Source organism: Microtus ochrogaster, unplaced genomic scaffold (assembly GCF_000317375.1).
Source record: "Microtus ochrogaster isolate Prairie Vole_2 unplaced genomic scaffold, MicOch1.0 UNK2, whole genome shotgun sequence".
In the NCBI taxonomy this organism is placed as follows: Eukaryota; Metazoa; Chordata; class Mammalia; order Rodentia; family Cricetidae; genus Microtus; species Microtus ochrogaster.
Window position 1 is genome coordinate 11,388,990 of NW_004949100.1, and position 12,016 is coordinate 11,401,005.

Below are 12,016 nucleotides of genomic sequence, written 5' to 3' on the forward strand. Positions count from 1 at the left end.
ACAAAAGTGAGCTCCTTGTATCTAATGTAAAAGAAGGGTGTATTCTTTTTGGTTTATAAGTATTTTATACTTGTGGCTTAAAATCTATTATTAAGTGTCCAATTTTAGTTCATAGAATTTTAGAAGAAAAAAAAAAGTCCTAAGAAAAAACCCAGAGTGAGTAATACAAAACTTCATTTAGGACAACCTTGTTTTGAAGGCTTATTGAGATTTTAAGGGGGATAGGGCTACAGATATTTATACAAATGCTAAAACTAAAACTAGTTTTCTGTAATTAGCCTATATTCATTGTAGGAGGGGAGAAAACATATTTTGATAAGACCTGCACAGTACTCTGAGACAGTCACTGATATTTCAACAAATCCAATAAGCAAACGTTTGATTTCTTTTTGAGCCATTACACCCAATGGTCAGTGTTGCAAGTAAAATTTGAATACAGCTCCTCTTCCCTCTCCCCAGAAAACAGTTCTGGTTACAAGATACCTTCTTCAATGAGACTTAGCCATACTTGCTATACGTAATCAGCTAAAACAGTAGTGTCTTTTCTTCATAGTAAACTACTGGTTTGTTACATTTGATCATATAACAATAGAACAGAACCTATGGAATAGTCTTCCATTTCTTGCAACATGTTTTCATTAAGTGTCGGGGGATCCGTTACTTGTTAAAAAATAAAATTACAATTTTCCAAAAACATATAAAACATTGTTTAGAGATTAAAAATATTCAAAGTGACAACCATCCCTTGAAGTAATCCTAATCAATCTTTTAACCAGAAATACATAATTTTCCCTATAGTTGCCTACCTTTTCTCTAATCTTTTCCCCACACCCAATTCTACCTGCACAGACAGATAACCAGATGTGTACAACAAAGCAGCAAACTTATCAGGAGAGCTGAGAATTAAAAAGGTTTCTCCTTTTAGGTGACATATTGTAGAAGGAAAAATGGAGATGGAAGATATAAATCTGCATTTGTTGAAAACTGGTATAATAGGCAAATAGTTTTATTTTTAAACCAAGTTTAGAAGCAAAGAGTAAAGTTTTAAGTGGGAATGAGTAGAACTTGTAAAGACAGAAGTTTACTTGTACTTTATAGGCTAAATGGAAAACTTGTGTTGGCAAATGCAAGCATCTGGAAACATACATACAAAACTTTAGCAAGAGGTACATGTAAATTATTAGAATCAAAGCTAAGTGGTTTCCACTGATGAGAAAAAGAACGTCAGGTAGGAATAACTGGCTTACAGATAGACGTATTTTGAACACTAATGTATCGTCAGGGACAGTAGAGAGATAAAAAAGACGTTAGAGATAATTTAGTCCAACCCTTTTCATTTTATATATAAGGAACAAACTCTGGGAAAGGCAAGAGACCTAGCCACAGAGTTACCTACAACAGTTGAGGACAAAAGATGAATCTCTTGATCCTTGTTCAGTTCTCTAAGCTGGGTCATCTATGGACCAAGAGAAATTTAGTGAGATGGTCTAGATTGGTGGCTTTCAGCATTTCTAACCATGCATTTTAATAAAAAACCCAAAGATAAATTAACCCCTAGAAATGACTACAGTCTTTAATATTACACCATCTAGATGCCTTAACTGGGGACATGTCAGAATTGGTTCTAAGTGTCTACCTCAATCACTACTTTTAACCCCTGTGATGAGACACATAGCTCTATCACTTTATAAAATGGCCTCCATGACTGAGGAGGCTATCCAGAGAGATTTTAGAAAATTGATAAGAATTAACAAGGGAGGTAATTGTCAACCTCATTACTATAAATTTAAATATGCATCCATTCATTATTTCATCCAACAAACATCTAAGTGCTCACATGAGCCAGGCTTTACTATAAGCACTAGAGATAAAAAGATGAATAAGACATGGTCCCCTTCCTAGAGGAGCTTGCAATCAATCTAGTGGGGGAAGACAAACATATAAACCAGATAAATTATGTTAAACATTAAATATTATAACAGAGATATGAACAAAGCGCTTTTTAAAAGGGTAAACATATGAACTGTCTAATGACCAAAGAGTCTACTAATTCTGTGCAGTATTCTGAGGTAAAGACTATCATGGTTACTATAAACACAATCTCATGGTCCATCAGTAAGAAGGGAAAAGACAGCAGCGGAGTTCTATAGTTTTTTCTTGTTTTGTGAAGTTGGTAATGAAATCACAAAGCTTATATCTAGCTCTCCCACTGGCTCACTAGGACTTTGGGTAAGCCACTCCATTTCTAGCAGCTTGTTTTCTTATTAGTAAAATGAGAACTACCATCTACTTAAAAGAGGTATCTTAGGTTTTAAATAAAAAACATAAATGTGGACAGAGAGTACTAGTATTTATAAACATATTCATGAATTAAAAACCTAGTAGCAATGCATCAGTAAATATTTATAATAAAAGCCAGACTAATTCTTATAAAAGTACAACTGTAAATCTAATGAATACTGGAAATATGTAACCCTCATGCTAGGGAATGATAACGAGCCATAGTTGGTCTTCTGATTCATCCAAAGCACCATGCCTTAAAATTAAGTTATTAGGCAATTTCAGGCTAGGGAAGTTGACGAGCTATTTCTGAGCTTAAAAGAAAACTGGAATTTCAGTGACATTTCTAGGGAAATTTACAATAAAATTTGAAACTATAATCAAATCATAAAGCCAAAAATAGAATGGAGATTTAACTGGCCTTGGAAAGATTTACTTTCTTTATAATACCTGTTTGGTGTAAAGAGAAGAAACGTGAGCCTCTGCCAATTTGGCATCTTTCACGACTACTAAAAAGAAAAGAAAACAAACTTACCTAATGAATGAGAATAGCACAAAGTAAACACACAAGAGACTACATAAAAATATACCACAGTCTAAGCAAACGTTAGAGTCATTATTGTAGCAAATGGAATCTGAGTTTGAAATTTTATATATAAATGTGTACTAACTGCAAGTCAAACATTCCTATAAAATAGTACTGTCATAAAAACATACAACTATAAGCCCAGTGGGGAAAAAGACAAAACACCATCTGAGTTGTACTACTACTGCAAAAGACTGGTACTGGTGGGATTAGGTTTTGATTGTGTTGGCCCCAAAGTGGAAGAAAGTAGTTTAGTTTTGTTAAAGAGGTGTTTAAAAAAAAAAAAAATCATAATCTTGAGAAGCAAAAATACTTGAAATAAATATAAAGACTTTAAAAAGTAAATACAGTAATCTCCTACCCTCATTCTACAAAGAATATATTTCCTGAAAATGGTTTAACTTTCAATAATTATATTTACGTGCCAGAGAATTCCACTTAAAAAAATCACAATATTGTTGTAAATGTGAAAGATTTTTATATAAGTATAGTAAATGCACACTTAAAATATCAGACGGGAACACTTACCAAACAGTGTTTTCCTAAAGTGGTATCTATAGTACATTCTTTATTCATACATCTTCAAATGGGCAAGTTCTCTTTCATACATCCAAAATGTAATATGAAGTTGTCTTAGTCACCAAATGTTAGCGCTACTTGAAGTCTGGTTCCAAACTAATCAGCCTGCTTTTAAATTTTAAGACATCTGTTGAAAATGTATATGATCAAACCAAACTGAAGTGGTATCAATTTTAGACATTGGATTGTACATCATTATAAAGGTACCAGTACCCATTATTATTTAATGATTATAGATCCTTTTGATAGTCTGGGGAAGGCAGATCATCATCTGGAATGGTCTGTTTCATTTTCTCTTTTTTTCTTTTTTTTCTTTTTTCTTTTTTTTTTTTTACTTTTTCTTTTTTTTTTTAAATCAAGGAACATTGTCATGGATTTTTTTTTTCATTGCTTTTTTTTCTTTTCTTTTTTCTTTTAAAAGACCATTCCACTTTATTTTTAGCATCCAGATGCATAAGGACTCATATGTAAAGCAGTCATACACCATTATCATTAACACCCATGTGATAAAATACATACACAAATCCAACAAACGGCTAATACATAGTAAAGCCTAAGCATACTACTATGTAATATTATGAATACATAACTTGGAGACTTTAGTTAGAGTACTATGTCATCTATTCATTTTTGAAAACATTCATTAAGGTTTTAAATGCAAACTCATTCCTTATTTGGAGTAAAACAAAATCCTCTATGTTATGACAAGAACTGGGTCATAAGTATTCAAATCTATTCATTAATTTACAAATAACCCAAAGAATTCTGTAATGTTCAATAGAATTATGTAATAAAAACATTGCATATGTTCTATTGTGATGTCTTTAGCAATTGTTTACTGAAATAAAATGCAAACATCAATCTTTTAAAATACAAGATCAGAAGGTAGTTTTCTTCTCTTTTATCTATTTGTGAAATCCATCTTCATCATATTTTACCAAAAATTGTTTTTACAAACATGTAAAAGTACATTAGATAATACTAATGAAACACAGGTAGAGTCCTAGCATATGCAGATCAGTGATCAGTCAAATCATCTTCTCCAAGAACGAGATTCATTGTCCTCTTCTTCTTCATCATCATCTTGAAGTAATGAGTCATCCACCAAAGACTCTTCCTGAAACTTTAGGTTAAGATGTATTTAGGAATTTACCCAAAATAAAAAAAGAAAAAAAAAAAGAAAGAAAAAAGGAAAAGAAAAAAAGGAAAAAAAAAAGAAAGAAAAAAAAGTAACACTTTTAAATACTTTCTCGCTCAAGCGTTGAATACAAACGGTTATTTCTATAGCTAAAACATGTCCTTATCCACTCAGTCTCTCTACAGTATGTTTTACTGCTTACATGAAGCAAGCAATAAAGATCAAGTTAAAATTTTGTACATGCCACTTCTACTCTGACAAATCATGCCATCTGCTATACTTTAAAATACTGCTCAATCCTTCTTTAAAAAGGGAATACATCAATTTTCACTGACTTACCCTAACTCTCAACACTCAAACAACCAATGACTTATAAAAATTCTACCACAACTTCAATTTGTTTTTTTGCTATCTGTAAAATATTTTTAAGGAAAACCAAACACCTCTTTCTTTTCCCCATTCCCTCCATAAAAACTTCTCACACTGCTTTCCCAAACTTCAAAATACCTAATACCAGGAGCTCTCCTGCTTTTCTCCCCATTCAATTCAAACTCAGGGAAGGACAAAGGTATAATCTAAAATATAAAATGACAAATCATGTACATGAGTTTCAAATACACATTTATTCTTGCATTTGACTATGGATATGCATAACAGACTTGAAATGCTCTTCAAACAAAGTGAAGCACCATTATGGAACTCTAACAAATATAAAACACAATCTTTTACTTTCTTACCTTTATTTTTTTACTTCTTCAAAATTTTCCTATAGCTTTTTTCATGATTAAGCAAAACACAACTGCTTATTTTAAATTCTTTTGTCTTAAAGGCTTTTATCATTCACTGTCTTACCTGCCAAACCTTTACTCCACTGAATAGTTGGTGTTACCTGAGAAAAATGCAATCTCCCATTCTTATCCTGAAGCTCAAATTCTGCTGAAAATGCCTTTCTCAACTACATTCCCAGTGCCAGCACATAGTTACGGAATACTACTATATTCAGGACCCGGCTCCATTAGCAATAAGCCTTTAAGAGTGTTCTGGACAGATACAATTAGTCTTTCCTGAGAGCTCCCCCAGCATGTTGTCCAAGTATGCATTCGGCACATCAATATGCCTGCTATTGCAATTAGTTCCTTCTGTCTCTGTCACCACCCTCTTTCCAGATTATAAGCTCCTTGATGATAGGGACCGTGTCTTATTCATTTTTGAGCCTATCACAAAATCTACCACATAGCAGGTAGTCATTCTAATGTACTAAAGCAATATGAATTTAAAAAGGCTAAAATGTTGATACAGCAATTGAGTAAATTAAATACCCTAAAACATAACATATTATAAGATTTCCTGTGAACAAAAATCTAATGAAGAATTATTATCTTCTAGAGGAATTAAAAACTGATATATTACATATTCTTTTTAGGTTAGCCATCAGCAATTCTTCTCATTAATCCATAAAATATAAAGTTGTCTGAATTTATCTGATCTCTCCTGGTTGGAATATGGCTTAGGAATAAAAGTATTATGTTAAAAGCACAGCCATAAAAAATACCTTTTATAAAAGAAATATGAATAATGATGGGAAAACAAGTAAAAAAAAAATAACATACTTCCTCTTCATCAGGTTCAACTTCTTCCGTTTCCACAGCTGAAATATTGGTTATTGGTTTATTCCACGCCAGTTTTAAATCCTGCCCTTTGAAACGAGCTCCATGAATTGCAGCCTAAAACAAGTAAGAATATGGGAATGAAGAATATTCTCATAAGCAAGTACTATTTCACTCTTGGTCAAATTTTAGTAAAAATTAGTGTGTTTGCCAACTTACAGCCCAATGACAACTACTACTTAGACAACAATCCCATTATCCATCAAGATTTCAGCTCTAGCTTCTAACGTCTATCTTAAGATCAACATACTAAATGAATTTTGCTTCATTAACTGTCAATTTACATCTGATACATATAGTAACTATTAACTAGAAACCTTTAACAAATTAATGATCAAAACGACTGTAAAACGATGCATAACTAACACAAACTATAAACACCTTAAGAAAAGGGAAAGGTCACAGCTCTGAACTTATCTACAAAAAAGCAGTGTTTCCTATGATGATGACAGCTGAAAAAAAAAATGTTCAGGTCTAAGGTTAGTGCTATATAGTCAGTAGCGGGTACGGAAACACCATTTTTACAATAACAAGAATGAACAAAAATCAATGCTAGCAACATTTTAAAGTAACTCATGGTCACAAAAGATTTATAGTACAGACTCAAAGTACAGAATAATAAGAAACATAGAAACAATTATATATACAATAACACCTGAAAATCTATTGTATGTAATATTAATGGCCCAATTTACAAATTTTAAATACATACATACATATGGATGTTTTAGTTCAGAAAAAACTGAAAACTGAAGCTGAAATCATTTCATAAGTATATCAGATTACTTTTAGAATAATAAACAGCACATGCAAAATACCTATAAATTTTTTTTTCTATTTAGCCAAAAACATAAATATAAAAAGTACAAACTATGACCAGCAACCTATACAGTAAATTTTAGGTAAGCAGTTTATTTTGTTTCTGGGGGAAAAGGTCTTTGCTATGTATCTCTACCAAGACTTGAACTCACACTCCTCCTGCTTCAGAGTTTCCTACTAAGAAACAATACAGTTGTATAATACTACACCTTGCAGCAACAGGTTACTGACAAATTTTTATAACAAATGAATTTTGTCCATTTCTATATTCAACACATATTTCAAATTTGTAAGGTAAACTTTTGTTTTTCCCAAGACAGGGTTTCTCTATGTAATAGCCCTGGCTGTACTGGAACTTGACCAGGCAGGCCTCAAACTTACAGAGAATCGCCTGACACTGCTTCCCAAGTGCTGGAATTAAAGGCGTGCACTACAGCTGCCTGGCATAGGGTGAACTTTTAACTTTATATCATTTTAATTTTTTAAAAATTGGATGGAGGGCCAAGTAGTTTCCAAAACACCACTATTACCGTTGCTCTTGGATACTGGAGGTTTTTAAAAACTAGGTGTTTTCAATTTTTAGTGAATTTTGTTCTTTAGAAACTTTTAACAATCCAGGCTATATAAACCTGTGAAATTACTTTGAATTTTTGTTCCCTGAAGATGAAAATTTAATTCAAGAAACCTAAGCTTTTCTTATAAGAAACATTTAAGTTCCATGATTATTTTCATTGTAGTAAAATCTATTTATAATAAGCCTTTCAGAAATTAGAATGTAATTCAGGTAATGTAAAACATAATTATTTCTGTAACTCACCCATTTTATCTGTCTGTCTGTCTGTCTATTTACCTATCTAACTTTTCAAGACAGGGTTTCTATTTGTTTACTTATTTTTTTTCTGTTTTGTTGGTTTCCAAGGCAGGGCTTCTCTGCATAACCCTGTCTGTCCTAGAACTTGCTCTGCGGACCAGGCTAGCGTTACACTCAGATCTGCCTTCCTCTGCGTCCCTAGTACTGAGATTAAAGGAGTACACCACTACACCCAAGTTCATTTTGTATTTTTTAAAATTCAAATTTAAGTAATATAGTATAAAAAATTATTATTCATAATTATCATTATTATAAGGCTAAGAGATAGTCACCACTATATAATTTGGAACAGAGGGCAGTGCTAGTGGAAGTCGGAAGAGGACACAGGATCCCTAGGAGCTGGAGTTATAGGTGTTGTGAGCTGTCAGATACTATCCAGAAAAGTAATTCACAAAATAGGTGAAAGTGTGTAAAGTTTAGAGACATAAAAAGATAGTTTTGGGTTGGTAATACAAGTTAGAATAGAAAGTGAATTAGTAGAACACTTGAACATACCAAGGCAGGGCAGGTAATGGAGTATTTTCTCTGAATTTGTCAACTGCAAACGGACTAGACATCGTTAATGTAATTATTATCTGCATACATTTGTATGTAGTTACTGTATACAGTTTTACTATATTAGCTAAAACCATTGCTTTTTATTTAGACAAAAAGAGAGAAATGTGTAATATTATTTGTGTTCTTATATATAAAGCTTGCTTGGAGTCAGAGGGTGGAGCTAGCCACTGGTTTTAGCCATAAAGAGGAAACAGGAAGCGATAAGGCTGGGGCAGAGAGAAGACCCTTCGGGAGGAACCCCAAGCAGAGGTAAGAAGTCACTGGTGAATACTCTGCTGCTTCTCTGATCTTTCAGGTTTGTACCCTGGTATCTGCCTCCTGGTTTTTATTGATAAAGATTAATTAGATTAACACTTCACCTGATGCTAGAAACTGAACTCGGGTCCTCTACAAACAGCAATAGTCATATTTAAGCACCAAGTAACCTTTCCAGCTCCTCATTAACTTTTTTTTTTCTTTTTGTTTTTCGAGACAGGGTTTCTCTGTGGCTTTGGAGCCTGTCCTGGAACTAGCACTATAGACCAGGCTGGTCTCGAACTCACAGAGATCCGCCTGCCTCTGCCTCCCAAGTGCTGGGATTAAAGGCGTGCGCCACCATCGCCCGGCTCCTCATTAACTTTTTAAACAATGACGCCTGCTTGGATTTTTCTAATAGAAAAAAATTTTATCATAATTATGGGAATGTAATTTTGCAAGATAATTTATTATATTTTTAAAAAGTAGTTATTCTTTGATTTTAACAGAAAGTTTTAAATTTTTATGTAATAGAATTTATCAGACTTTTCCTTTGTAGATATGTCCTGGGATTAACTCCAACACTAGGGAAGTGAAGACAGATATGGGATATGGCTTGACGGAGAGAAAAATATACGGTGGAGAGAGACAGGAGCTCAAGCATTTGGTCTGAGGACTTGGAGAGAGAGGATGCCCTATTCAGTCTGAGGATTTTGTGGAGGTAATAACTAGTGCTGACTGCTTTCTCTGATCTTTCAGCTTTCACCCCCTAATATCTGACTCTGGGTTTTTATTATTAAGACCAATTAGAATTTGCACTACAGTGCAGTAATGTTAATGGAAATAGGACTATATATAAAAATGCACAAAACAAGAAGAATAGAAAATAGTCCCATGTCAGTGTAAACAGTTAAAAATCAACTATATTTTCAAAATCCTCCAAGTTATCAAAATTCATCCAGAAAGGTTGTTTCATTTGGTTTGCTTTTTGTTATTATTGTTGCTTTGAGACAGTTCTGTTATACAGTCCTGGCTGGTTTCAAATTAACTATGATGAACTTGAATAATGAGATTAGGAACACATGTCATCAAGCCCAGCCTTTAAAGGGAAAAAAAAATTCTTAAAATTTTTTATAGTAAAAAAAGTATTATTTCAAAGTACTAAAAAAGAAATTTTATCATCATGTTTTGTAGAAGCAAGTATCATTAATATGTTGAGGGAAATTCTTCATGTAAAACTAAAACCTCTCAGAGAAAATTTAATAAAGTTCTACCTAACACACATATACTATTGTTTTTGAATAATCACAATTTTTTTAAAAAAATGTGGTTTTTTTTTTCGATTTTTTCAAAACAGGGTTTCTCTTTGTAGCCCTGGCTGCCCCAGAACTTGCTCTACAGGCCAAGGTGGGTAATTAAAAGGTTAAGTACTTCACACATAAGCATGAGAAGAATTCAGATCTCTACTATCCAAGTAAATGCCAGGAAGGCATGACAGTCCAGCAGTAATCCTAGAATTCAGGGGATCCTTACATCAAGGTGAGCTCATCAAGAGGCACAACCTCAATATAAAATGAAAGTAATTAAGAAAGAGACACTGAACATCAATCTTTGGTCTCTACAAGCACATGGATACACATGCAGACACACCCACAAACATGCAATTACACAATGTACACATAAACTGAAGATATTTCTGGGTTGTCTTTTGAAAGACAATTCAAGCGCAAGGCAGGGGCATGGTGATGCATACCTTTAATCCCAGTACTAGGGACACAGAGATAGGCACATCTCTGTGAGTTCAAGGCTAGCCTGGTCTACATAGTGCACTCAATGATAACCAGAGCTACACTGCCATAAAGATCCCATTTCAAAAATACAAAACAAAAAAGACAATTCAAAGTATATTGATTAAGATAACTATATAACAAGGAATCCAAAAGCTATAGTGATATATCTTCTATTGGACAAATAACAGCAGCCTATTCAGGCATTTACTAAACAAGAGATGCTTCTGTAGAACTCAACCTGCAGGGACCCGGAACTCATAGGTGAAGGATAAATAAAAAGGGCAGGCAGAATCACACTTTCTCTACATCTACCCTAGATAACTCTTACCATTATTCTACTAATGCAGACTTAGTCCAGATAAAACAGTAAACAGTGGAAAGAGTGGCCCTGATTTCTATAAAAAGAACTTATGACATCTTCGAGTTAAAGCAATATTAAATTCTACTTGGTGTCTAACTTATACATGCTATATGATGTAGTAGCGTTTCATTTGCATTTTAATAAAAAAAAGTTTGCCTGAAGATCAGAGAGTAAAACAGCCTCATAGGTCAGCCTTACCCACCAGGCAGTGGTAACACACACCTTTAATCCCAGTAGCCACACTAGTTGCCACAGAAACCGGGAGGTTCATGCCTTTAATCTCAGGGGTGCACACCTTTAATTCCAGCCCTAGAGAAGATTTTAAGATGGGAGGAGAGAGCTCTCAGACAGAGTCTCATTCTGAGATTTCTGGAGGCAGGATCATCATTTCGGACTGAGGTAGAGGTAAGAGCCACTAGCTGGCTGTTTTAGTTTTCTGACCTTCAGGTTAAACCCCAATATCTGACTCTGAGTTTTTATTATTCTTGTTTCAATATTACATTGTATTAGTATTATATTTATTATATTAAAATGTTACATACAGATTCCCTAAGAAAATAAAGACATTTCTTTCATAAACACAAACTTGCACTTCAAATATTCTACCTTCTGTCAAAGTACAATTAACCAGTAAACTTGAAATTTATATTAAAACTTAAGGAAATAATGATTTAAATTGGAAGTTTTAATTATTTTAACACTTACAGCTTCTGCTTCTGCTCTTGTCTTGAATGTAATTATCGCATGAAGTGATGAGTCGTCAATCTGACAATCCTCAATTTCCCCATATTGCTGTAAATTAATAAATTATTTCCTCAAAATAAATGTTTTAAAATATCTAAAACCCCAACTGCATTAGAAAATAAGCATAATCCAAAATATATAACTTATACAGCTTAAGAGACAAATAGTTATTTCATCTAATCCTATCTTCCAATCTCAGTTCTAATTCTATACTTCCCAGAATTAGTAACATTATGTTCTATTTGAGAAATAATGGATAAAATAATAATGGTCAAAGCCTGAGGTTGCTTACCAACCTTCCTTATTACGCCAACCTCAGGACAAGGTAAATTTGTTCTTAAACAGTATACTGAATCATCAAAACTAGGAAATTCTTGTATCATTTTCAG

At 33.3% G+C, this 12,016-nt stretch overlaps 1 protein-coding gene across 15 annotated transcripts in view; it reads right to left on the reverse strand.

The window, feature by feature from the left end:
- Positions 1-12,016, reverse strand: part of Rbm26 (RNA binding motif protein 26) — a 58,566-nt gene that overhangs the window by 1,608 nt on the left and 44,942 nt on the right. For 11 of the 15 annotated variants that reach the window (XM_026788423.1, XM_026788429.1, XM_026788432.1 and 8 more), the window contains 4 exons: positions 11,589-11,675; positions 6,194-6,307; positions 3,395-4,568; positions 2,731-2,789 (listed from right to left, as the gene is read on the reverse strand). In XM_026788423.1, coding sequence (XP_026644224.1) covers positions 4,479-4,568; positions 6,194-6,307; positions 11,589-11,675 — 291 coding nt within the window. In that variant the 3' untranslated portion in view covers positions 2,731-2,789; positions 3,395-4,478. The remainder of the gene's footprint in view (positions 1-2,730; positions 2,790-3,394; positions 4,569-6,193; positions 6,308-11,588; positions 11,676-12,016) is intronic. The other 4 variants (XM_026788422.1, XM_026788420.1, XM_026788428.1 and 1 more) reach the window with 2 other exon arrangements.